The sequence below is a fragment of the Xiphophorus couchianus genome, chromosome 6 (genome assembly GCF_001444195.1).
Source record: "Xiphophorus couchianus chromosome 6, X_couchianus-1.0, whole genome shotgun sequence".
Lineage (NCBI taxonomy): Eukaryota > Metazoa > Chordata > Actinopteri > Cyprinodontiformes > Poeciliidae > Xiphophorus > Xiphophorus couchianus.
This window is the reverse complement of record NC_040233.1, coordinates 12803485-12831465: the sequence shown is the minus strand read 5'-3', so window position 1 is coordinate 12831465 and position 27981 is coordinate 12803485. Positions and strand designations below refer to the sequence as shown.

The window sequence follows — 27981 nt, the reverse complement described above, 5'->3', positions numbered from 1 at the left end:
CCCCTGGATTGGCAGACTGGGGTGGTGGTCCCCCTGTTCAAAAAGGGGGACCGGAGGGTGTGCTCCAATTATAGAGGGGTCACACTCTTAAGCCTCCCTGGCAAGGTCTATTCAGGGGTCCTGGAGAGGAGGGTCCGTCGGATAGTCGAACCTCGGATTCAGGAAGAGCAGTGTGGTTTTCGTCCTGGTCGTGGAACACTGGACCAGCTCTACACCCTCGGCAGGGTCCTGGAGGGTGCATGGGAGTTCGCCCAACCAGTCTACATGTGTTTTGTGGACTTGGAGAAGGCGTTCGACCGTGTCCCTCGGGGAGCCCTGTGGGGGGTTCTCCGGGAGTATGGGGTACCGGGCCCTTTGATACGGGCTGTCAGGTCCCTGTATGACCGGTGTCAGAGTCTGGTCCGCATTGCCGGCAGTAAGTCGGGCTCGTTTCCGGTGAGAGTTGGACTCCGCCAGGGCTGCCCTTTGTCACCGATTCTGTTCATCACTTTTATGGACAGAATTTCTAGGCGCAGCCAAGGTGTTGAGGGGATCCGATTTGGTGGCCTTAGGATCTCATCTCTGCTTTTCGCAGACGATGTGGTCCTTTTGGCTTCATCAGATCGTGATCTGCAGCTCTCGCTGGAGCGGTTCGCAGCCGAGTGTGAAGCGGCCGGGATGGGGATCAGTGCCTCCAAATCCGAGGCCATGGTCTTGAGCCGGAAAAGGGTAGAGTGCCTTCTCCGGGTCAGGGGGGGTGTCCTGCCCCAAGTGGAGGAGTTTAAGTATCTCGGGATCTTGTTCACGAATGGGGGAAGAAGGGAGCGGGAGATCGACAGGCGGATTGGCGCAGCGTCTGCTGTCAAGCGGGCGCTGTACCGGTCCGTCGTGGTGAAGAGAGAGCTGAGCCAAAAAGCGAAGCTCTCGATTTACCGGTCGATCTACGTTCCCACCCTCATCTATGGTCATGAGCTTTGGGTCATGACCGAAAGAACGAGATCGCGGATACAAGCGGCCGAAATGGGTTTTCTCCGTAGGGTGGCTCATCCCATCTCTCCCTTAGAGATGGGATGAGAAGCTCAGTCATCCGGGAGGGACTCAGAGTAGAGCCGCTGCTCCTTCACATCGAGAGGAGCCAGTTGAGGTGGCTCGGGCATCTGGTCAGGATGCCTCCTGGATGCCTCCCTGGTGAGGTGTTCCGGGCCCAGGACACGCTGGAGAGACTATGTCTCTCGGCTGGCCTGGGAACGCCTCGGGATTCCCCCGGAAGAGCTGGAAGAAGTGGCCGGGGAGAGGGAAGTCTGGGCCTCCTTTCTGAAGCTGCTACCCCCGCGACCCGACCTCGGATAAGCGGAGGAAGATGGATGGATGGATGGATGGTCTTATATCAAGGGAGGATTGTGCCAGGACATTAAGAAGAGTGTGGTTTCTCTGGCAATTTATTAAAAGGAAATACGCAGTCTACTATCACATAAGGGACACTAGAGCCCACAAAAAGACCCCCTGGAGGGGTAAAAAAAAAAAAAAAAAGGAAATAAGATCAAATTCTGTGTGTCTGTGTTCATATTCAAGCCTGTTTTTATAACTTTGAATCACTGTAGAGTAGACAAAATTCATATTATATTTAAACTTGCAATGTAAGTTACAATATGGATCCAGAAATATGCCACAGATTTTTTTTTTTTTTAATCAACCAGTAAGACTCAACATAGCTGCTGGTGGTTTGAGTCCATTGAGGGATGAATCAATCATGCTGGTGATGTTTTAATGAGCCATTGTGTGGAACAAGAGGATATGGCCCAGCATCAGCTGCACAGTTTAAAGTAAAATTGAGCAACACAGGCTCCAGTAGACATTCACTGGGCTTTTTTATGTGCTATATGATTTATAGCATTCATTCCACATCATGATTTGACACCACCATTGCAACATTTTTCTCACAGAGTTTTGTAGACATGGATAATTAATGCTAATTAATTTGTAAAAAAAAAAACCACAACTTCTTCCTTAATTTGTTTGTTTTAACAGATACACACTTACAGACATGTAAAGACAGCACTGATGTTAATTTTAGAGGTTAAAAAGAGATTTGGAACAATCCCGTCCTGGCAGACAAAGGAAAGCCTGTGTCTCTGTGAGAACCTGAACAGCTTAATTAGAATGATCACATTGACTTGAAAAAGTTGTAAACATTTTCCAGTTTTTGCAACACAGGAAAGGTCACTTTATACAAAACAGGCAGTCCTGTTTTGTGTAAAGTGGCACATGTGATGGAAAAAAAGTCTTTATTTGGCAGTTGCCGTTTCAAAAACATAAAACTACACTGTAGCAGGAAAAAAAAATCACATTATGACAGAAGAGGTCAAAATGAAATGTAACTTAAAATGCAGAAATGTAACTTTTCTTCCACGTAAACAGAAATTCTTTCCGCATTTCTCCTGGGGAATCATATTTCTGAGTGACCTGCAATGTTTTTGAATACCAGCGTGTGATCAAGAAGATCGCATCATTGCAAAGCTAAAAAAAGAAGGAAAAAAGATAACAATAAGGCTCGTGGAACTGATGTTATGCTGATGATCTTAGGTATGATCTTCAGAAATATGCCATTCTAGTGTGGGCTCTGCAACATTGTGAACATCTGACGGGTCATTAACCAGCTTAAAAGATTACCGAGTAGCATTGCTCAAGATAAGTAGTGTTTGTTTTGCTACTTTAGCAGGAAATTAGCTTTTACGTTCCTATGAAAATACCTTTCATTTTACAAAAAGCATTTCGCATGAAGTCATCTTTACTAGATGACTTCATGCATCTAGTCATCTAGATGACTTGTGACACACTGTAAAAAGGACTTACAATGGCTTTTGAAAAAAAAAAAAAAAAACTAATTGGAATATTGTTTTTAAAAACTTTACTATGGTTTAAACTTTTCAACAGCTTTATCCCTTTTTTGTCTGCTCTGTTCCTTGATCTGTATGATGCTAATGGTCTCTAGTTTTAGAATATCTGCTTTATATTGAGATTAAATTACAGAAGGGTGTATTCTGTTTTTAATTACATGACTTGACTTGACTAGAAAGCTATAGGTTGAACTGGATATTATTTTATTCAGAGTACAAGGGATTGAAAACACCCTTCAAGTCTAGGGGAAAAAAGTGTAATTTTCTTCCAACTTCACAGTTATGAGCTAGTCTGTGTCTGTCTATCACATAAAATCCACCAAAAGTTACTCTGTTTGTGTTTGTAATATGGCAAATATAAAATGTTGAAGCATCATGAATACTCTTGCAAAATTTTATTGGTCAAGTAGTGCTTTGAATTATGTTTTTTGTGCTACCAATTCAGTCAGAAACCAAAATATAATATTCGAAGTAGCTAAAGGGGCTTGACTTTTAGGTAGAAGATGTATAAAATATGTGATTTGTCATGCTGTTTTGCATATTCTAAGCTCAGGAAAATCTCTTGGAATTTATTTTTGGCAATTATGTCATAGCTACTCGTATGATTTCTAAAGAATAGATAAGCCACTGAAATATTTTCAGAGAGATTCAGTGACAAAGGAAAAAAAAACACTTTATTGTTGCACTGCTTATCTGAAAACAGTTCTGGTTTCAGTAACAGCATCTAATTATCATTCCCGTTGAAACAGAATGACGTCCTACTTCCACTTTTATTTCTGATTACCTGTTTTGCTGGTTGGAAGTTGTAATGCAAGTAACATTTTTGATGAGGAGATACTCCCTTTTTCCAATGAATCACATTACATTATGTACGAGTTTTTTTTGTTTTGTTTTATTCAGTTCTTCAGGAGTAGAGAAAACTCAATTGTAGAACAGCGGCCCCCAGTGGCTTATTTGGTGAATGGCGAGGCTAACTCTACACTACTGAGTTAGCACACACATGCAGCTCGAGATTTAGCAAATAGCAAGACACGAGTACTGGACGATTACAGCAAGAATGTGCTCGCTTTGAGTTAAAACAAGCATTGTTGCTGCACTGCACAGACATCTCCAGTAAGTCTGCTTTTCATGTAGTCGGACTCGGTGGCTACAAACATGTGCCAATGTTAGCTAAATTAGCAAACAAGGTTAGCGCTCCTTAACCTGACAGTCAAGTCGGCTGCAAGAATAGCAGGCACAATTGTGTTTATTTTTATTGGGTACAATACAATAGCATTTTATGTACGTGCTTATTACACCCACACTCACAATGTTAGCTAATTCACTGAGAGTTTAAAACCTTTAGCCCTGTGTAGCAAACACCTCCCAAGGTAGTTCGTGCTACAGAGTTAGCTTCAATCATTTGCTGTAACTGATTGAACTTTCTCTAAGCGATGCTAACAACAATCATAACTACCCAGACAGCACAGAAACGACTACCCACCGTTAGCCTAATGCGCTTTTCATCTTGTTTTGTCTTCTTCGTAGGTAAACATGTCAGGAATTAAAAGGAAAATAGAAGACAACGACCCAGACTATGATGACATTTCACTGGTTCAAAGTAATAAGAGAAACAAAACGGCTGAACATAATGGTAAGTTAATAATATGAAGTACTACGTCTAATTACATATTTCTGGTTTAAATATAAAAAGAAAAAAAAAATATATATATATATATTTTTTTTTCTCAGCTCGAGAAGCGACTGTACAGAGAATTGAAAACATCATTAGGGAGCAGTTTTCTTTGGAAATGAAGAACAAAGAGCATGAAATAGATGTTATAAGTCAGGTATGTGTTTCTGAATTATATAAAAAAAATACTTCTTCTATCTGTAATCCATTTATTTTTTTTATTTTTTAAATTTGCAGTATACTTTTGCTAATCCAACTTTTATTTGCAGCGCCTAAATGAAGCCAGGAGGATGATGGACAAGCTACGGGCATGCATAGTGGCAAATTACTTTGCCAGTTCTGGAATAACAAAGCCCCCAGAGGTATTTTCTAATAGTTTTAGAGCAAATAGCTTTTATAGGTCAAAGAGTAAAAAAAAAAGTTCTGGGTCAGTTACAGACATTTAGTCCCGTTCTTGATTCGTTTTTGTACCCATGTACTACTTAAACTTATGCGTAAGTTCAATCTTATTTATTATCTGAGATAATGTCTGATCAAATCAAATTAACTATAGGATATGTATTGTTGATAGATCATATACATACATATAGTGCTGTAACCACCTTTATGTGTAGTAAACCTTGAGTAGATGATGAGAAAATTACCGTCATAGCATTTACGAAACATTTACTGGTGGATATAATTGGCACAGGATCAGTAATAAATGTTTAAAAAGTTAACTATGAAACAACCAAAACTACACAGATGTTAAACAGCAAAGTGGGAAAATAATTTAGTATTGCAAAAGTTGATCATATTTTCTCTGCATTTTTCTAGCACACCTTGAAAAGTGACCCTGCAGTGTTGAACCATCCGGCCATCCGTCGGTTCCTGGAGTCTCCGTCCCGTTCCTCTTCCCCTCTCAACCAGGGCTCGGAAACACAATCCTTGGCCCATTCAGAGTGTGAATCTCTCTCACAGCAAGGAGACGGCACTGAGAGGAACGGAGAGGGAATGTGGAGAGAGGACAGCAGCAAGCAGGAGCGCAGACCTGGGCGAAACACAGGCAAAGTCAGTTTGACTTAATGAAATGTTAGGGTCTGTGATCGTTCCATAGCTGCTCAATCTCATAATTGTTTTATGTTTTTTTTTCTTAGGACACATTTGGTGTGCCTTCACCCATGGATGTAGAGCAGAGGGTGACCTACCACTCTACTGGAGATGAAGCCTCCAGACTCTATGTTAAGAAGACCATTGTTGTCGGAAACGTATCCAAGTATGCAACAAAACTGAACTCAAACTTGCTTTAAATCATCATCTGTCTTAGTATGTTGAAAATTAGGTCCATGCAGTCTTTTACTAACCATGTTTTTTTGTTTTATTTACCTTATAGTCACAGAAACACAAAAATCCATCAACTCTTACTTGAAAGCAGATCATTCGTTAAACCTGGCTAAAGCAAGAGATGATCCATGTTCTGTTCTTCTGCTGAGAATTGATTGAAAAAATATTTCCAGTTCAACAAAATACTATCCAGAAAAATATAATGAAATTGTATGCTTTTTTTGTTCATGTGGCAGACATGTTTAGCTCAAATGTCTCACATCAACAATAATTTACAGATTCCTTTTCTTCAAATATTAGTTTAATTTGTTCCCTTAAAATATCTCTGTTTAGTTCATGTTTGTGGTAAACAAATAATATAATCAGAGCTAAATTTAGTATTTTTAAAGAAAAAATAACATCTTTAGTTTAAACTGGATAGTTTTATGACAAAATGTGAACACTACTGGCATAAGTAACATATATGCTTCAGCTATATCTACTTTATACCACTGTTTTAAAATGAGCATTTCAAACCTATTCACATGTTTATCGGGGGTGCTAATGGGAATGGAGAGTGTCTCGTGTATAACTTCTAAATCCAAAACAAACAAGAACAAGATGAACTTATCAAGCAGCTGGTGGTTGTGATCTGAACCACACAGATGAACTGATCTTGTGCAACACTTTATTCCCAAGAGTGGAGCCACCATTTGATTTTATGACAAGCCCAGTCTTGATAAAGGTTGAAAACATGTTTTATCTTATTTATCTTCCCTTTGGGCTTGATGTGACCCACAAAATTTACAATTTCTGGCGGATTCTTTATGCGCCATGACATGAAAGTTGTCATAATCCCACAAAGCTCAATCTGTTACTTTTATGGAGCTTAAACCGTGTTGGGGGCTATATTTCTTCTCTGTTTTGTGTGTGTTGGGCTCACGTGTATTATGTCGAAAGTGTTGAACATTTTGTTGCCTTCAGAGCTGTATTTCCGTCAGCCCTTAAGTTAAAGCTAAACATTTATTTCCCATTTTCTTTTGTTGTAGAGATTTTAGTTAAAGAAGGGAAAACAGTCTTTTGCAGCTATCCCTTCTGTCTTCCTTACACGTTTCAGTTTTTTCAGGGAATATATTAAACAACCAAACAATTACTGATCTCTCTGTTTTGTACTATTGCTATTGCTTTTAGGTATATCCCTCCCGATAAGCGGGAAGAAAACGATCAGTCGACCCATAAGTGGATGGTGTACGTCAGAGGCTCGAGGAGAGAGCCGAGCATCGACCACTTTGTGAAGAAAGTCTGGTTCTTTCTGCATCCCAGCTACAAACCCAACGATCTGGTGGAAGTCAGGTTTGTTCCTGTGTGAATCTTTTTCAGTATTTAGAAATCAACAGTGCATGTAAACACTCCTCAGTTCTGAACATGTTATGAGAGACAGGCAGAGCTCCTCCTCTTCTCACAGAAATCAGCTCTTGATTGCTGTTTCATGTGGTTACCTGAGGCATCAATAGAAGCCAGACAGACGGGGACAAACTTGTTTCAGGAAGTGTGGTCCCTTCACACCGCCATGTTGCCCATGGACACGATATTTGATTTGAACGATTTTTGTTGTTGCTCTGAGGAAAAAAAAGGGGGTTTGCTCCTCCTCTTTATCAGCAGAAAAACAATTCTGGAAAACATTGCGTAATAAGAGGCAGTATTCATTAGTCGACACGTGATTCAGGGTTTTTAGGTTAACCTCTTAGTGGGGCAACAGTTTGGTGACTCTGCAGTAAACAGAAATCTTAAGAAAATACTTTAACAAATAGTGCCCCCTTGTGCATCTGTAATAAAGCAGCACCTTATGTACTCTTGTCTCTGCAAAATACTGTTTGTGTTTTGAGATGATAACTAGTCCCTGGTGAGCATAAAATTGAGAAGCAGCATATTTAACATGTAGAGTCCATCCAAGTCCTTCACAGTTAAATTTGGATTTATCTTGAAAATAATGCAGTTTTCTGGCTTTTGCAGCTTGGATTTAAGATCTTAAATAGTGGTCTTCCACAGATACTATCATCATTCATCACTCAGCCGTGGCCTCCAGGCTGTTTGAGCTGACAAAGCTCTTCTGGTGCTGCAGCAGCAACTTCAAAGCTCCCCTTGACTGACTTGAGTGTTCATGCTCCGTGAACCTTAAGCATGCACGATGCCCTCTGCTGACTCTCAAACAGCCTCAGTCTTGTTAAGGTTGAAGCATAAAAGTAAAGTTTAAACTAGTGGGCTATACTTGAGCATAAATCTAAAATAAACTAACATTTGCATGCCTTTTTGTTTTCACACCTCAAAGAAGAAGAATTTAAGATCTTCAGGTCATTGATTGTTAAAGAGATTAATAACTGGAGCTGAGCCAGAAAACTGTGAGAATGTTTTGTCTTAAAAGGCATTGTTGGGGGGAACCTGCTGCAGATTTGTATTCGGGTGATGTTTATTTGGGGCTTTTCGATGTGCCTTTTCTCAGCGAGCCTCCCTTTCATTTAACGCGACGCGGATGGGGAGAGTTTCCTGTGAGGATCCAGATTCACTTCAAAGACTCTCGCAACAAACGCATTGACATCATCCACCAGTTAAAGGTCAGACCATAGACCACATCTCCATTATGGTTGCTTATTTCTTCTGACAGCGTCACAGTATTCTTTAATGCCCTTTTTTTTAACATTTATTTAGTTTTCTCCTTAGGCGATTTTAAGCCCTCATTTACTTGCTTTCACTTCAGTTAACACCACTTAATTATATGGTATTCAGAAAAAGACACAAATAAAAGTATAAAATTGTATTTGCTCACATCTTTTCTTTTCTACATGAGCCAGTTTTTTTTACTGTTTACTGACATTAATTGGATTTATTGTGTTTATCTGAGTGTGTTTGTTCTGCTCTGTCATAGTTACAGATTTCCTGTTTAATTGTGTAACTTCTCTTGTGTTTCTGCAGCTGGACAGAACATACACAGGCCTGCAGACACTGGGAGCAGAAACTGTAAGTTATAGATGTGCATATTGTTTCCTTTTTTCTATTTTCCTTTCTGTGACAACAAGGAGAGGCAGGAAATTTAACCATTTTCGATTTTAAACCTATTGACGATATGGAAAGTTTGAGTAATCACAGTATTGTCTAGAATACCCACCGATGCATCATTTTATGTTTCCTCAGCCAAATCCCCCTCATTTTTTAGTTTGGTTTAAGACATATTGACGAGTTGATTGCTTTTGTTTTGCTTCATTGTGCAGATTCAGACGTAATCATGCTTTACCTGTAAGCTAGTATTGTATTTGTCAATTTTGTTTTGTGAACATGTACAGAACCACAAAAACAAATGTCAGGTTCTATGAAAAACAAAAACAAAAAAAACAAATGTTTTGCCCAAATGCAAATGCTGTAGAGTTTTACGATCAACATCAAAATGTTACCATTATAATTCTGTAGGTTCTGCATCACCTTGTTGTCCACTTCTAAAAAGCATCTCTGTTTGTTTCAGGTGGTTGATGTGGAACTTCATAGAGATTCTCTTGGGGAAGACTATATTCCTAAGCGCTCCTCATCGTCCAACAAAGCGTCTCTAAAAGCAGCCAGCCCCATGTCGACGGCCACTCTTACCCAGACGTACGGACACCCCAGCTCTCCTGTCTCACATGATTTTGGTGCAGAAAAAGGTACTATCAAGAAAACTACCAGCTACAAAACAGATGAATTTTAGCAGAAACGCAGAATAACTGGTTTCACTACTCACTGATTTATATATCTTTTTAGATATAATTTTGTTGGCATAATCTTTAATTTACGTTGCGTTTTTAGTCACAGTTTGGATGAAATCATTGCAGAGAGTTTCGTCCATTTCGTCCATGTCGTTTCTTTGACAACAAGTTATGCATCAAGGGATTCTTCTTTCCGCAGGTTTATTAAAAGCGGAGATGGCGAAGTCTGCAAGTGGACATAATGCAGGCCTTGCTGCTGGTGAACGCACTCCAACAAGACCCAGACCTGGTGACAGGGTCACTCTCGGTTCCCCTGGTAACTCTGCCTTCCAGCCAATCACAGCAAGCTGTAAAATAGTTCCCCAGGGACAGGCGCCCAGTCCTGTAGAGTCTCCGGGGAAATCGTTCCAACCAATCACCATGAGCTGCAAAATAGTCTCAGGTAAGTGTTTCCTCTCAGTTAGGATGATGAATCAAATTCTTTCAAAACAACTCCATGCCTTACTGAGGCATTTTGTGAAATGTCATTGTAACACACTGAAGTACACAACTTCTCTCTTCTTAATATCAGTATTATTGTCTTTTCCTGTTATTTGCTTGAACTGTTGAAGAGGACTGTTCACTAAGAAAAAGATAGATAAGGCTTTTCTTTTACATGGTGTTAGAAATGGTGCAAATTAAAGTTTGTGACCTATTTGTAATAGAAAACAACAGTTTTCTGTGAGATTTCTGTGGCCGGTTTCCAATTTTGAGAAGTTTTATGCTGAGACTGATCTTGAATGATTTTGACTTCTCTTTAAGAGCAATAAATTGCATTAAAAACTTTTCATTGTAACTTTGAATCAAATGAAAGTTTAAAATAAGAAAATATTTTTTTGTGACAATTTATTTGTACAGGGATGTACAAATTAAACAAAAAAAACATCTTGATGCCTTTGTACGATGAACTTTCAATTCCTGTTTTTTTTTTTTTTCAAAATAAAGAAGTACAGCACATGACAGACATGTTCAGTTTTTTCTTGTTTAATCCACTCAGAATAACTTAAAATCTGAGAGCCGAGATAACTTGTTAAATTCTTCTTTCAGTCATTACAAAAAGCATTTTTGTGACTGATGTTATTCACATTTGGAGAAGATGTGATGTCACACTATGCACATGACTTCACGTATGGTGTGCAACGAGTCTGTTGCACATAAATGTAATTAAAAAGATTTTATTATTTCAAAACACCTGATCACAGAGTTGATGTCTTAAACTGTTTTTTTAGCACAGTTAGCAAAACAGCAGACTTGGTGTCAAAGGTTAATTACCGGGAGCTGAAATTTCAGAGACTTCATGTGCGAAGCCTAACTCTTCCAAACGGAGAAACTTTGCTTTCTTACATTTGGCTTCCTGTTATGTGCTATTGTGAATTAACAGCCAAGAAATAGAAAATATTTGTTGTCTCTGGATTCAAAAAATGTGTGATGAAAGTTTTCAGCCTGGGCTTACTAAAATATTACAAAAAGAAGTACATGAAAATGATATAGAATCATATTCTTTCTGCTTTCTTTTGCCTCTGTCTTCCTCTGTGCTGGTTTGCTTCAACACCTTCAGGTTCACCCATCTCTACTCCCAGCCATTCGCCGTTGCCCCGGACACCCACAACCTCCACCCCTGTCCACAGCAAGCAGAATGCCTCCTCTGTCCTCAACAACCCGTACATTATCGTCGATAAGCCCGGCCAGGTGATCAGCATGGCATCCTCATCTGCTGCCTCTGCAGGTACATCTCCAGCTTCACTGTGTGCTGCTCAGAATCAGAAGCAAACCTGGAATGAAATTGAAAAGCAGCGTTTTAGCCGCCCACATGGATGTAGAAAATGCAACAACTGCAGTTGGAAGCAGGAAATGAACAATACTTTATTTCCCTTTCTCTAAGCTTTTCATAGCCCTAATGTTACATGTTCTAATCCAGCAGGATAATTTGTGGATAAATGGTTACCATAGTGACTGATGTGTTTCATGGCTTGATTAGATTGGATGACGCATGGTGCTCACATCAGGTTTTCCACATAAATGTTGATTGCTCTTGACTGAAGGATCAAATCTCGGTACCAGGGGAAACGAGTGCGTACTCGCTAAGCACCCAGAGGCTCTACATGGTCACGGCAACTGAAACCGCTTACGCATCAAAAATCCTCAGCTTACATCACAACGTAGAGTTCTTTCACCTTCATTGTTTTTCCACACACACACACACATGCAGTCAGCCACTCCTACACTTAATTTATAAGTGCACAGCTCAGGCAGATTTGGTAAATGGACTGGAATCCTGTTGAGCAGTCTCTCATCCCAGTGGATGAGTCAGATGTGGGCTGATTCACCAAACCTGCAATCACTTTTTTTATTTAGTTATTTTTGTTATGTGCACTAGTTTTTTGATATGATATGATATGGTGTTATATCATATCATATCATATATCATATTATATATCACTAGCTAATAAGAACTACAGTAGTCCTCTCCTCTCTATTCATTCTATGCCATGACGCTATGTGTTTATATGTACGTTTCTACACAGGAAGCCCCTCGGCCAAACAGGCTCAAGCACCTAAAGTTCACACTGGCACTTTCCTCTCATCGGGGGTCAAGGTGAGTTTGTGTCCGTAAATCATTTTGAGCTAAAACGCCACACAGTTTGTCACTTTTTATCATCGGTGTTGTTAACAAAGCAGTGTGGTATTAATAGAAGCCCAGGGTGTTCAGCAGATGCGAGCGTCTTGGCACCTATTTAAATAGGACATATTTCTGGGGGTGGAGGAGGGGCTGCACATTTCAGTGGTACAAGAAAGATCTCTATTGGATGCTATGAAAATACCTCGCTACTCACATTCTCATTACCCCGACCTTCCTTCATAGAGGTTATTTTTATTGGTTTTAATGTGTTTTCTCTCATTTCAAAGTTCCAGCACCTACTGTTTATTAAACACAACAGCTAATGGCAACATATGGAAATTGTAAAAACATCCATGTCATGAATAAATGATGAGGCCCCCTCACAAAAACATTACTTTAGGCATAAAAGCACTTCCTAATTCTCAGCAGTCTACTAAAACCATGAGAGCATCGTCGTTCCCAGTCAGAAGGCATCTTATTTATCATTTATATGATATTTCTCCAGCTCCAGATATTGTTTACAGTGGATTTCTTAATGGCTTTAATATCTTTGCCTCCTGTGGTTTATGGGCAGCATGTCCTCTTACAGTCCCTTTCAATGTGTCTCCTTGCAGGTTATAATCAAGCAGGAGCCCGGGGAGGTTTCAACACAGCAACAGCAGATGGTTTCCACAGTAACCAGCCAGCAGCAACCTGCTGCTGCTGCAGCCCACCAGTTTGTCGCAGTGAAAGGAGGTCACATGATCTCAATGTCGAGTCAGAAACGGACCGGAGAGGCCACAGGGTCCACAACTAGCAAGGTCACAATTACTTCAACTCTGAGTCTCACCAATAATTTATGAGAATAATGATCCACTTGTTAATTTACCAGTGAATGATTCATAAAGCTAATCTGATACTTCTTGTTGTTGAAGATGTTGGGTATTCCTGTGAGCTCAACGCTTCAGTCTTCGGTGAAACAGGTCGCCATCAGCAGCGGACAGATTCTGGTTGCAAAGGGCAGCCCTTCCGTCTCCAAGGTGATGGCTGGGAAGCAGGTTTTGGCTCAGGGTGTTGCAAAAGCCATTGTCAGTGGAACGGGGAGCATCACCGCCCAGCAAGGTGGCGCCAAGGCTGCTGGTGGTTCAGGCGGCAAAAGCGGAGGTCAGAGTTCACAAATATACAAGCTCCATGTTTTGACAGGCATAATTTTGAATATCTAATCATCGCTGCCATCTTAAAGCGAAGAAAGAAACTTTTACAAAGTTGATATTTTCAGTTTTTATTAGACTTTTATTATAGAGATTAGCTTGATTAGCATTGGTAAATGGAATCAGACTTTCTAAAGGCCTGATTGAGACAGAAAACAGCTAACTTTGAGTCTCCTTCACCATTTCCAAATCAAGAGTGTGTATATGGTGTGTTAACTGGCTGGGAAAGGACAGGAGTTTTGAGGTTTTGATCAACCTGTCACTGATTAGAGCCAATCAAGCTGAAAATCTGCTGATTCCAGTCTTCCACGGATTTCTCTGTGCATTTCTAATTATAATCACTACCAAATAACATTGCATAATGAGGCTATTGTCCATTAAAATAATGTGTAAAATTGCCTCTTTATATATGAAGACATTGTGATGATATTTTAATAAACACAATGTATGACCTGGACAAGTAAGAAATGTCTTCTTTCTGTACTTTTTTTGTAGTTATGGCCACTCTGCAGCTGCCAGCAAACAATTTAGCCAACCTGGCTAATTTGCCTCCAGGTACCAAACTCTACCTAACCACCAACAGTAAGAACCCGTCAGGGAAGGGGAAGCTGCTTCTCATTCCACAAGGAGCCATCCTCAGAGCCTCTGGTGCAAGTAAGACGAGTTACGTCACTGGTTTGTATCCTTAAAGTGAAGATATCCTCAAAACAAAGTGTGTTAAAAGTTCATCCTTTGCTTTCAAAAACTGCAAGGCAAACCTGAGTTGTTTTAATGAGTATCGTTGATAGGAAGCTGGAGTAATTTATTGCTGCCTGTCCTCCGCATTTCTTCTCATCTTAATAAAGCACTATATTTAATACTGCACATGTGTAAGAAAAAGACTGTTTATCTGATTCAAAGTTGATGTGAATGTGCCTCTCTGCTATGTAGGTCACCAGTCCCAGAGCGGCCCGTCAGCAGGTACAAGCAGCTCTCAGAACTCCTCATCCTCCTCATCTTCAGGCAGTCTGCCTTCAAACCTCTCCTACACATCTTACATTTTGAAACAAACCCCACAGGTGGGTAAACAGTTCTTTTTTCTCTGCGAAGCAATCGATGCAAACTCTTTACCTCTAGTCTATATTTGTGTTTTTCTGGTGAATGTCAAACAGGGTCAACATTGTTGTTGTTTTATTTTGCTGTGAGAACCAAACAGCATTGAGGTTTCCTGTTTAATTATTCTGGAGAAAACATCTTCCTCATGCATCTGTGATTTAAGTGGATCTATTAAACAAATGGTTCTTCATCATTGCCTGTTTTGCTTATTAGATCATTTTCATCTGTATAAAACTGGAGAAAGTTGCAGTAATATTTTGTTATCTACTTCATTACACTATAGTTGCATTTCTTAGTTTAGTAGTCTTAGTTTCTCTCTGATTGTAATATTCGGGACAAAACTTGCTCTTAATTAGAAGCTGTATCTGGTTGTCAACTTTATAAGATTATATAACGACCATCTGCTGAGATTTCACTGAGGACTTCACAGACAACATTCGCTTTGCACATGAAGTCATAACTTAAACTTATTCACAGAATTGTGAATAATTAATGACCTAGTGCCTAATTTAGCAAAGACTTAAATTATGGTTTGATGCTAAGGTCAATGGATTTTTGTGTTGTGCTAAAACCATACATAAAAATGTAGTAGTTCATATAATGAAACCCTGTTTTATTGTAACGGTTTAACAGATGTTTTGATAACAGATCATTTTTTTTTATATTTTAAAGGCTGTATGAGCTGAAGTTTATGTTTATTACATTTATTGCATTGACCCAGAGGACTGCAGCTGTTAAATGCTAAAATTTATCCTCTAAACTGCAACTTACCAAATACTCATTTGCACAGTGTGACTGGCTCTCTGTTGCATCACTTTGCTGTTGTTAGGGTACATTCCTGGTTGGTCAGCCATCACAGGGATCAGGGAAGCAGGGCAGTTCCAGTTCAGCAGGTCATTCAGGATCATCTACAGCCACTTCCACCCAGCAGGCTATCCGGGTGACGGCTGGACAGAAGGCGGCCATCTTGGCTCAGGTTGGGGAGAAAAACTGCCTAGAGGTCTAGGCAGTACTTGAACTAATAGTGTGTGATTCTAATTTGTCTTGTTTGTTGTTGTTTGGTGTTTACTAGCACCAAACACCATTAAGCTGCTTCATGTAAAAAGTCTTATAGTTTGTGTTTTATGATGAATTTCAAAATGCTTTTTGCAATTGATTCTCACCTAGATTTGAGTATTGAAGTTTGTACTTTGTATTTTGAATTTCAGGAATGTGGTTGATTTATTTTGCTCCTTAGCCTTGGTGACACCTCACCTCCTTTGTTTACAGTTTAATCTCGATTGCAATAATAAACGTGTCTGATATTTTTTCGCCATGACGGACAGGTTGTTGGCAGCTCACAGGGAGCGCAGCTTAAGCTGTCCGACGGCTCTGTGAAGACTGTAACAGCAGCGGGAGCGGGTCACATGTCCAAGCCTGGTACCACCACACTGAGGATGACGGGGGGAGTCATCACAGCTGCTTCCTCCACTCCTGTTAGTGCAGCAGGGGCAGCAGCAACTCAACAACAGGCATGTTTTACACTCATTTGGGAGCATCACATCGGTGTTTTAAGCCATTTTTAAACCAAACTGCAGGAACTGTTTAAAGTTGAGTTTAGATATTTCTCATCTCCTATTTATTTTTACTAGTTTAACCAGATTTAAAGAGGAATTTAATTAGTGGAAATTCAACAATGTTTTTTGTAAGCATGTGCACAAAACATGCTTACAAAGCAGTTTTATCTTTTAAAATAGGTGATGACATGCATGGTAAAAATGCAAATAATGTTTTTTGATCAGTTCAAAAAGAGTATATGAGAAACAGAATGATTACTTGTTGCAAACACATGATGTGTTTATCAGAAAAGAGCAGACATGATTGAAGGGGAAACTGAAGAGGATTTAACCTTGCTCATGGTTTGGATTGGAGCTAGACCTCAGTAACTCAAATAATGAAAATTTGGTTTGCACAATATTAGAATAACCTTGTTTAATATTACAATGTCAATATCAGTTGCTACATATGCCTATTTTTTTCCTTTCCTCACCTTCTCTTCTGTGCCTCCAGTACTCTATGACCTTTGGCATTTTGGGCAATGTCATTTGTTTTCAGTGTGACAATCTGCTGCTGTGAAACTGTCCAACTGGCTAAATATTGCATTAGCATGTAAAACTCAAGTTCATAACACTTGAAATATATTAGCCAACAGTAATTGCACTCTGAACAGTGCTTTCCGATATGCATATTGCACACAGTTGTGATGGCAACATAATGCTCAGCCATAAAAAACACACACAAGCAATTCAAACATAGCATAACCCTCTTTGTGAGACCAAACGTCACTTTTTTTTCTTCTTTGAGAAGTCAATAATCAGCGTAATCATCAGTTGAATAAAATAAAAATGTCTAGCCATAGAGACCGTCCGTCACACTTTTAAACACTGTTGTGTTTATATTCCTCTTTACTACCTACCTGATTCCATCAAAATTTCAGCCCGCGCTCCCATTTCAGATGACTCACACCAGCAGATTGTTATAGAAAATATACCCAAAGCGAGACTCTTGGTACCTTCTACCTGCCTGACACATACAGACACAACAGAGCATCTGCAGGGGTGGAAATACTAAACATACTGAAAAGGGTGCAGTGACTGGTTTTAACTATTTTGGCAAAAATATTTTAAGATTGAGAGTAAATGTCTTAATGCTGCTTTATAGGCTTCCATGGTGAATAATTGGTCTAATTAGATTTTAGCCTAAATGTTGTAGTTTTGCATAAAGGATAATTTAGACAGATCTAAACTGTTTATCACTGAACATACAGCAGAACAAGTTTATGCTGGCACATCTTTTCCATACACAACCTGCCATCTTGGTGACAGAATGTTGCTGTGAAATCTCACATGGTTGAGTCTGAATAATTATAACTTCCTCCATTCAGTTTAGCTCCACTTCATTGTATGTTCTCTGTGGAGACAGCCATCTTTTTGCCATTTATGATGATTTATATTCAGCCTTTACAAGGTAGGTATGGTAGCTGTATTGTTTTGTTTTTGCACTGCATTTGGTGTTCAAATTGAGATTTATTGTACATCCTCCCTTCTGTTATTTTGCTTTTTGTTCTGAGGTATACAAATTTTAGTTCATGTTCAGTTTATGTATGAAGTACAATTACACGGCTCATGTATGAAGGAAGTCCATTAACTATCCTGACTTATTCAGCTTTATCAATGAAAGAGAGAAGAAAATTTTTTGCACATTTAGTTAAAAAAGAAAGCTTTAATTATCTAAAATAAATTTTTGGTCAGCAGCTGATGATTTGTGTGTTTCCACGCAGACTGTTGATGGCGGGAAGCCTGCTTCTCAGCCCCACTCACTTCTGGTGTCAGCCAACCAAGCAGCGGTCATCAGTGCAGCCAAGAGCTCCAGCGCAGCTGGGGGCGGCGGCCTGTCCAAGGCAGCGGTTGCCTCTTTGGTCAAAGGAGCTGCCACTGTGACGAAGAGCGCCACGAGTTCCAGCGGGGCGGTCGTAACGCTTGCTAAAGGGGTCACAAATATGCCCGTCATCAGCATGTCCAAAGGAGCAGGAGTGGGCGCCGTGGTGGGTGTGCCCAAAAGCAGCGGCACGCCGTTAGTTTCTGCATCGTCATTAGTCAGCGGGGTGGCAACTGGAGGAGGAAAGACGAGTGCTGCACTGTCAGGTTGTTAGAAAAATACATTGATGTGTTGGCCTGAAGATGGTCAGAGCTGTAAAACTGACTTTGCATATAAAACGCATTATTTTTGGCAGGTATGCTGAAGATTCACTCTGGAGGCTCCAACTCCCAGCAAACAGTCTTAACAATCCCTGCTAACCAGCTCAAGCAGCTGGGAGTTGGCTCTGGGTCTGCTGGGCTGCAGACCATATTCATGCCTGTTGGTAAAGGTAAGGTGAAAAAAAATAGATGTTAAATGAGAAACATACATGATTCTTATAGTTATTTTGTATTATATCTTTTACAAGTGAACAAACTGAGCAGTTTTTAATATATAGTTTTATTTAAATCACAAACTCAGTTTTATCATATTGTTTTTTTTCATTGCAAGATCTATATGATCATTTTTCATCTAATTTTTACGCATACTATATTTACCCTATGAGCCACTGATACAAAGTGTGTTTTCTCGGTGTGTAGTGGTGTCTAAAGGCCCAGTCTCCAACACTCCCTCCTCCTCTTCCTCTTCGTTGACACCCCATGGGGCTGCTGGAGCGGGAGCCGCCCCAAACGCCGCCAGCCAGATCCCCTCCTCCCTTGTCCCACCTCTGGCACAAGGTGAGACGGGTCCATCCTCAGTCCACCCACAATCTTGTCTCAGATTCATCACTTTCTACCCATCTCCATTTTATGTATCATTAATCAGGATGATAAAAATAATGATAAACAAGGCATTGTTTCTACAGAATCTTAAAAAAATAAAAGTTAATTTTCAATTTTAATCCCCAAGAAGTCTGGAATAATTCCAGATTTCCCACATAGGATCCTAATTTACCTTTAGTTTGGTCTGATTTATAATTTGTATGTTTATTCAGTCATTGCATCAATGACTTTTTTAAAAAAATTTCATACAAATACTTTGATGGTATTGATTTGTTATTGCACTGGCTTAGAAGTGGAGGCGTAATTATGCTTTAACAATCTACAAAGCCTTTAATGCACAGCAGTAAACAGCACTGACAAATATAAAATAAAGCTGGACATTCAGCCTTCCTTCAACCCCCAATTACAGTTTATTTAGAGAAAGCTTAATGTTCTTGGTTATTTACAAGCAGAAATTTTATTTAACAATCTCTTTATTTTTGAACCCAAATTATTATTTTTTAGCTAATTTTAACTTCATAGAATGTGTGACCTTTGACTCATGTGTCTCTCTGCTCTCGCTCTTTGTTGCCACAGTGAAAACGGAACCAAGTGCTGGTCCCGCCATCACAGCCGGTCCGTCGACGCCGGTCTCTATGCCGGCTCCACCCTCAGCCCATGTCCCTTGTGCAGCTACTGCTGTTAAGCAGGAGCAAGGCGCAGACACTTCTGCACACGATCTGATCAAGTAAGGACAAACAGATTCACTGGAACATCTCCATTAAAAAAATAAATAAATAAAATCCTTTGTGGACACTAGAAGCAGGGCTTTAGGATGCCTTCATTCCTCAGGCTCTTCCACTCACTGTGCCTGCAGCTAATTCTGAGTTAGTTACCATCCAGCTGGATGTATGCAGGCTTCAGAACGGCCTGGTTCGTCTGTCAGATTTATTTGACCATTTTGGTCGAGTGTCTGCTTATTCTCTGCATATTATGGCGTGGCTTTTTGCCTAAAGTTCTCTGACATTCATTTGTGTGTTTTTTTTTTTTTAAAGAGCAGATGAAAAATCAAATCTTCACAATAGGAAGCCAAAACATGGACTATGAAATTCAAGCCAAGTTTTATAGCTAATTATAATAACTTGCAAGACCTTCTCTGCTCGTAAAAACACAACAGTCTTGGAGCAGGAGGGGTTCTATGTTTGTGCTGCAGGCTGCAATAAAGTCTTGACAAACAGACATTCATTTAGTAAATTCAAATATGTGAATTTTGCAAATTATAGCTTGGGAAAAAATGCACAAATCAAAATGTGCTTGGAGCATCGTTAACACTGACTTGTTCATTTGTTATAAAGGAAGATTTTATTTCGCTCTGTCTTGAGTAGTAGCTTCTCTGATAATTTTCTATTGAGACACAATATCTCATCTTCTATAGATATGTTTCAAATGCTCATAATAATTTAATAAAAGAAAATGCATTCTCTGATGGTGAGAGAGTTGTGTAGAAATTACTAAAGAGGAAAGAAAAATTTAATGATAACTAGTAATACTAACTACTATAATAATATCATAGTCTGCACATTAACTTGAGTACTTTTTGGAAGTTCTCAACAGATTTTTACAAAATTGTTGTTTACTGTTACAAATGTGTCCAAAATGTTAAGCTGAATCTCCACTAGAAATTGCATAACCGACTTTTAAAGATATAGAAGCATAAGCTGGTGATAAAGGAGCTCTAAAATATGGGTGCACTAAAAGTTGCACCTAAGTGAAAAAGTTAGGTGAGCCACTGCAACCACAGCAAAAAGGAGTTGTGGAGCCATGGCCAGAAGTCATACATTTATTAAAATAATCAAAACTGAATGCATTAAGTAACCAGAGCAACGGCTTTTTCCCTCAGCACCGAGCATATAGAAACAATGATGCAGCTGCTGACTGCTGTAGTGAAGAAGTTCCCTCTAATTGTACCAGATAAAAGTAAGTAGTTTGACTTTTCATGCGACGTTTCCATGACACCGTTTATATAAAAACTGTCTGAAAAGTTTGAATTTCTTTTCACCTGCGCTTTTACTAAACACTAAACACAAGTTGAAATTATGTTTCTCTGTTTAGCCGAAGACTCCCATCCATTTTGTGCCTCTTCGGTAGAACAGTATTACTCCTGGAATATTGGCAAACGCAGAGCATCAGAGGTAAATAATATTCAGATTTATTCATGCCTTTAACTAATTATGAAGTCATTTCATAGTCAGTTTTCTTGTAAACACTAAGGGGCCTATTTTAATGAATGCATTCAACTACTTTAATTGTCTAATTTTTTTTTTCTTTTTTTACATAATCAGACTTTTACTCATAAAACATTCAAGTGGAGCTCACTTAGAGAGAGACATAAAGTCTCTGTCAACTTTCATTTTCCAGTTTTTAAGTTAAAATGAGCCAAGTCGGCAGCGTTGTCTGTGTAATCTGTCTCCAGGCTGCTTCATGTCTGGGTGAGGTCTCTGCTTGCCTCATGTTGTTCTGTCAGGTCAGATATGCTTCTTTGCCTGGTCATCTTGTCCCTTTGTAACGGCTTCATCAAAAACTTACACAGGCTATCTTGTCTTTGCAACAAGCTCTACTTTACATCTATCGGGCAAACCCAGACATGGATATTCAGAACTTGTTCCTGTTGTTTCATCGACTTTAAGCTTTAGGGAGCTTTTCTTTATGTTGAAAGCAGTTTTCTTTATGTTGTGTTAACAGGCAACACAACATAAAGTATATAATGCACTAAACATTACAAGCAACTTTAAAAAAAAGTGTTTTCAAAATGACTGACTCAACTAATAGCTCCACAGCTCTTAGTAAGCAGGTCAGCAGATGAAACGGTGAGAGAACAAAAGGAGCGATGGCGCGCAGAAGATCAAGGAGATTCAGAGTAGAAGAGAGATTTGAAAGTGAGCAGAAGAATCATGGCATCGATATTGGAAGGGAAGTAGTCAGGGATGACTGCAGTATTACACTTAATGAAAGGAGTTCTGACGCTACCCCGATTTTTGACGTTTTTAGAGTTCTTGGAGTTTTCTGATGGACCTTGTGATCTGACGTATTTTACTTGTTACAATTTTAAACCAAGCATTTGGAGAGCAAATGACACCAACAGATTTTTAGGGGAAAACAATTTGATTGAGAAGCACAAGTAGGGTTAACAGCCCAGAAACGACAGCAGTCAGTAGTCTGTGGACCAAGACGGCTTGATTTGCTAACAGCTTCATAAGTAAAAGGTCAAAGCCAGAAGTCGGTCTTTTCAACACAGTTTATTTTTAATGAATATAATTTGTATGCGTCTCTGCAGCTTCAACGAGCCGTCGCAGTGAAGCGGGTTGTCCAGGACGTGCTGGACCACTCGCCCCGCCTACAGGCCCTCACGCCGCCAAAGACCAAAGAGGTTGTACAGTGGTGCCGGCAGAGGGGTTACACTCCACCTGACCCAGAACCCCAACACAGGAATGACGACGAGTCCATCGAGGACATTCTCACGCAAATCGATAACGAACCTGGTAGGTTTCTGCCTCTGCTTGTGGACATTTTGCTGGACATTTTTTAAAGATAGATCTTCTTGTTCTGGTTTAGTGATTTCATTCCACTGCTTTCAGTGGATGACTGTTTCCTGTGCAGTGTTGACTGTGTGGGTGTATTTCTTCTGCAGTTAGCACTAGATACAGTGATATGTTTGCTGGTTTGGTGTGTGTGAAGGCGGTCAGTGTGAGTGGTCTTCTTTTTTGTTTATCTGTAATTCTATTGATGAGGAGATCTCACTTATTCCATCTTTTGTCTCTAAAGGGTGAGAGACGAAGCTGCTTAGCTCAGTGAGTCACATGCCTGGCCAGACAGCATGATAATCAGCCTTTTGTTATTTTTGTCTCACTTTGTGCTGTGAATGAGTGGGATATTTCAATTATCTCAATGCTGAACTTATCAAAAAAACAATCCATTTCCTAAACATTCATATATTTCCACAGAGTGCCCTTCGACCCTCAGCACTTATGACGAGCTGCTGCTGCGTCTAGAGCAGATGCAAGCCTTGCTGAAGACCGAACCCGAAGAGGAAGATGATGAAATAGTCGACATTGTCACGGTGACTCCTCCCTGCCAGAAGCTGAAGGTCAAAGAGGAGGAGCAGGAAACTGATGTGGAGCCTAAGTTTTTCCTCGGCCCCTGCATATCCTCCCAGTTTGTCAGCGAAACGGCCCAGCAGGTTTGGAGCGGCACTTATAGTTTATGAAGCTCACCTGTTATGCTTACCTTTTGGGAAACCTCGCAGTGTCTAATTGTCTCCTTCAGATCGGGGTACTGTTTCAACCAGTGGAAGTGGAGAAGAGTGTGTTTGCTCCAGTAATCGAAGCAATGATTTTGAAGGTCAGTAAGGCTCTGAAGGAAAGCAGTCATTCTACAGTCATTGATATCATCTAAGCAGTTTTAACCGTACAGTGTGTGTGAATGAAAACAGTCTGACTGCTGTCAGAGCTTTATGAATAAATGCAAAAACTGAAGGTACACCGCTAAATATGATGTGATGAGCTTCAGATATTGTTTTGCTGCATGAACCACTTTAGGTCCCAACTGAAGCCAGTTTTCTTCTTTGGGGTTTTCTGCTAATGAACATAATTTAAGGTTCTTTTAATTAGGACACGTTGTTCAGGTACTGAAGAAGCAAAATGACTCAAGAACATCACACTATACCACCAGCATGTTTTGTCAGTGTGATGGTCTTTTCTGCAGCACTGCGTTAACTTTACATAACGGTCCATCATTTTCTTGTCTTGTGGGATCATTGAGATTATATTTTTACAGTTGTGAGCCCCATAGCTTAAAGAATGGTGTAAGAGCCAGTTAATGGGGAATTCATATAGAATAATAATTTAGATTAAAAATGTATAAATATGCTTAATTTAATTTTAAGAAATTCATGATGAGTATATTTTCTAGAATGTATAACTTAGTTAATATAAAGGGATACTTTTATTGTGAAAAGTAATTTTGGCTTCCACTACGTAATGCATAACATTAATATGGCCCGTATGCACGTTTGAGGTCAGATTGCAGTTGGATACGGTGGAAGCAACACAATTTTATGACCGATCTGTACCGAGCCTTTCATTTTTTCTGTAAGTGTACTTTTGGAGTTCTTTAAGTAAACATCATAAAAGAAGACTTGGTTTCAGTCGAGTGATTCAAATATTGGTTGTTAGACAAACTGCAAAGGTGGTACAACGAACTTTTGGGACGCAGAGTGCCACTACAAATGACTTTGTAACTTTTTTCAGATAGGAAATGACTTTTTGTCATCTATTTCTACCTTTCTCTAGATTAGACGCAATGTGTTGCTTTTTGAGATCTTTTGGCCTACTTCATGTTGTTGGACAGGTTCAATTTGAGTGGTTTCTCGACTCTACCGCTCTGGCAGTAATCAGGCCCGCTGTGCGAAAGGAACTCCCACCACCGCCGCCACCGTCATCCCTATAATGTTGGAAATCACTATTTAAAAGTTATTTTTTTGTATTAACTCTGATTATTTTGGATATAAGATTTAGCTAAAGGATTTGAAACATTTAAGTGCAAGAGTGAAATATTTTTTCACACTGCTGAATATATACTTTGAGTTTTTTTCTTTATACTTTGATGGTCCGTTGGAATCTTTGTATCTAATTATGGCTCTCTCTGTGTGTGGGTGGACGTGTGTGTGTGTGTGTGTGTGTGTCAGGCTACAGAGCAGTTTGCCAACGACATCCTGAGAGAAGCTCTGGCAGGGGCCCACGCTAAATCTCCTCCAAACAGGTCAGCTTTTTTCTGTGACTGCTTCGTAATGCTCCACTTCTAACTGTATTTGTTACATCTAGAGCTTATCTGGGTCGTCAGTTTGCTCCAATCATATGCTTATTTCAATATAGCAAGATGACTAAGTCATAGGAAGGAATTCATCGTATTTAATTTACGAAGTTGGCGCAGACAAATAAGTCGTTATATACACTGCATTTGTCAGATTTTGTTTATGCTATAGTTGAATTAAATAATCCGTACTAGTTTGGAATGTTGGGTTCGTTTTGCTCTACACACTAAAAATGAGATATTAATCAGAGGTCAATAGGTCAACTAGTTTTTCATAGTTTTGAGTTTTACATAAAATCCTCACAAGAAGCTGTTTGGGTTTCAGGGCGCCGAGGGAGATCACCGCCATGAACATCCACCAAGCAGTCACTAGCATCCCCACCTGTGACTTCCTCACTAACGCACACATGGGTTACCTGACAAAGGACAACTGAGGACAGACAAAATTGAACTTTGACTTTTAAGCTTGGATGGGACTGGGGATGGGGCAGTCGGAACCATGAGCCATGACGAAGAGGCGCCTCTCTTGTTGTGAATACCGGCGTCCAAATGCAGTCGCGTTGCCTGAGGAGGCACAGCAACAGCTGAAGCCCTGAGTTTCTGGACTAAATGACAGAAGGGCTCAGCTTGCTCCTCGGTGCTGATGCTCAGCTGCAGAGTAACTAATGTCTTTAATACATTGTATTGTCACCTTTTATTTCTGTTTGGAAAGAAGCCACATCATGCTGCTTGTGTTATTTAATTTAGCCTCGCTGATGCGCTCTCTCATACCTCCTAACATTATTTCAGTGATGAAGTGTTCGCGCCGAGGAGGGGTTGTCATGAGGGAAATAAACCTTGTGTGAATTGTCATTGGTGTCAAACTGCTGTCCTCTCTGGCTTCCTGTTGGCTCTCTTTGGGTTTGATGCGCTTTTTCAGCTGCGGCTCACTGCGGTTTAGGAGCTCTGATGATGGTCTGCGTGTTCTGTTTGCACGTACTTTCAATCCGAGAGGTTCTCCCAAAGGTGTTGCAGCTATGGCAACCAGCGATCATCATAATCATCAGAAATTCGCAGTATCTTTTTAATGCATTTCAGTGTTACCCAACCAGCACAAGTAATTATGAATATTGCAGCAGTGAAATACAGGAATTTCACTGTTTGCTAAGGATTTTAACATATGTTCTTGAAGCCTGTCACGTCTGACCTTTGACACTAAATGAATGATTGTCATTGTGACTTAATGGTAATTCACACACAAGGTTTTTCAACCTGTTTTTAAGTGTTCTGTTTAAGAACTGTTGTCATATCCATCATGGTGTGTATGATGACACCAGTCAGCCTCAAAAGTAAAACTACTAACAGGTGGCAATTATTATGGGTCATAAAGTTAATCTACAATTCTTCCTTTCTTTTTTACGTTTGGTTGCCAAGCAGAGGTGACGATTTAGGAATGTGGAATTAGGCATACCTCGTCAATAAGGACCTAAAATAATTAGTCTAATGGTTTCCATGTCCTTGCTGACTGGTGTTCATAACCAGTCAGTCAATTCTAAGTTTCTAAAGTGTTTTTTTTTCTTCTCTAACATCAACATTTTAATATTTAAATCCCAACAGTGGTGTGTGTGTGTTGTCCTGGTGTAAATGACATTAATGGTGAGTACTGTTATGTGATTGTCATTTTATACAAATAGGAGTGTTTTACTGAGCTTTGTATGACTGGATAAGCAAACGTTGTTATGACTTGATTGGTTATAATGCCTGTTTAACCAAATGAAATTAGTGTGCAAGATACCTAAACACTGTAATGTATTTTTTTCCCCTTTGCAAACCAAAAATATGATCAATATTCTTATAATAAACTAAGTAAAGTATTTCTTGAAACCTAGATTTGTGTGGGGAGTTTTGGTTTGTGTGTCTTGTGATGAGCTGTAAGCATCTTGCTGAAGGGTGACTTCCAGCTCAAGTAAGAAGTTAATATGCAGTCCTTATCAAAATTATTTTGAGAAGATTATTCTGAAAATAATTTGGGGGACTTTTAGAAACGTTCTTTCTCCAGTGTGGGATGATGACATAACAATCAGCTCAAATGAACAAGAATTAAAGCTCAGAATGCTCTACGATGAGATTTTGACCCGAGGTGTCTTCACATACAGTGAGAGCTGCTCTGCAGTGTGTAGACCACATAAATCAAATCACTGTTATGGTACTCCTTACAAAGAAGTGGCTCTGATATAACGGTTGCCTAGGCAACCAGTGGAATACCTAATCTCTCATACTTTATTTTTTTATTTGGCTGTTTTTCAGGTGAAATCTTTAAATGTGATCACAAGACTAACCAACTACTGCTGGCTGAGGAGAAGGAATGCTACAAATACATTCACAAACAGCCTCCACACTTGTCATGCTGTTTTTTATTCAGTTCTGACAAGAGTTTATTTTACTGTTTGTGAAGAGTTATTACTGCGACAGACTGGCGACCTGTCCAGGGTGTACCCCGCCTCCCGCCTGGAAAGTAGCTGGAGATAGGCACCAGCAACCCTCCCGACCCCATTAGGGACAAGGGTGCACAGAAAATGGATGGATGGATGGATGAAGAGTTATTACTAAGCTTGCTATTGTAAAGGTATTTAAGTTAATTTTCCTTTTCAGCAGATCATCAGAATATCACTCTAATTATGTTTTAACTAACCATTTAAGTCCGTTTGATCTCTGTGTGCAGGACGGAAACGTGTTGGGACTGTCATTAGTAGGAAAACAATATAGTCACAAAATTGTTTCATCTTGGATAAACTTGTTAATTTATGTTATTTTAGTTGAGCTTGGATTTAGTCGCTGTGCTTTTTTTAACAGTTGTTTTCTTTTGCTTAAAAATATCTTCCCAGTCCCAATATATTTTTCTATTGTTTAAGCTTTGTATTTTTGCTAAGTATTTAGTAGCAATGACAAAAAAAGAAAAAAACATTTAAACTTTTTTGCCAAATTAACCAAATGCACAATTTTTGTTAAGTATTAAGTAGTATAAGATGAGAAGAAATTCACAAGATCAGAAGAAATCTTTTGTTTTTTGAACAATAACAAAATTTGTTATTAATCTGTTGCTAAGAGATGAGAGTGTTTTCTGGTAACCAAGTGGTACGAAATATACATCTGATTTTCACTTTGTGTTGAATGTCTACTTTATAATATATTTACCGCCAATGAAAAAAAAACACTTTCACTTTTCTGCAAAACTCACCAAATGCACAATTCTTGTTAAGTAGCATATAAATTGTATTTCAAAAGAGCAG

At 39.5% G+C, this 27981-nt stretch overlaps 1 protein-coding gene across 3 annotated transcripts; it reads left to right on the top strand.

Annotated features, from left to right (window-relative positions):
* Positions 1-3821: 3821 nt before the first annotated feature.
* Positions 3822-26579, top strand: yeats2 (YEATS domain containing 2). 3 transcript variants are annotated; one of them, XM_028020927.1, is made up of 30 exons: positions 3822-3989; positions 4404-4509; positions 4608-4705; positions 4818-4910; positions 5365-5598; positions 5685-5803; positions 7042-7203; positions 8351-8462; positions 8821-8865; positions 9365-9539; positions 9781-10023; positions 11179-11346; positions 12146-12216; positions 12855-13040; positions 13203-13383; positions 13926-14093; positions 14361-14488; positions 15355-15501; positions 15851-16036; positions 17845-18208; positions 18298-18432; positions 18683-18820; positions 19442-19592; positions 20745-20821; positions 20957-21036; positions 22179-22383; positions 22846-23081; positions 23168-23242; positions 24588-24661; positions 25038-26579. In XM_028020927.1, the coding sequence occupies exons 2-30, from the start codon at positions 4410-4412 to the stop codon at positions 25144-25146; spliced, it is 4260 nt and encodes a 1419-aa protein (XP_027876728.1). In that variant the 5' UTR covers positions 3822-3989; positions 4404-4409; the 3' UTR covers positions 25147-26579. The 3 variants fall into 3 exon arrangements, with proteins under 3 accessions (XP_027876728.1, XP_027876727.1, XP_027876726.1); XM_028020926.1 differs by having other exon boundaries at positions 13155-13383; positions 13926-14084; XM_028020925.1 differs by having other exon boundaries at positions 13155-13383.
* Positions 26580-27981: the final 1402 nt, after the last annotated feature.

Bases quoted from the DNA above. Each gene is read 5' to 3' on its own strand.
- yeats2 (XM_028020925.1), top strand. From the start codon at position 4,410: ATGTCAGGAATTAAAAGGAAAATAGAAGACAACGACCCAGACTATGAT. The intron at 5,804-7,041 runs GTATGCAACAAA...TATTGCTTTTAG, and splicing joins GTTGTCGGAAACGTATCCAA to GTATATCCCTCCCGATAAGC. The intron at 16,037-17,844 runs GCATGTTTTACA...GTTTCCACGCAG, and splicing joins CAGCAGCAACTCAACAACAG to ACTGTTGATGGCGGGAAGCC.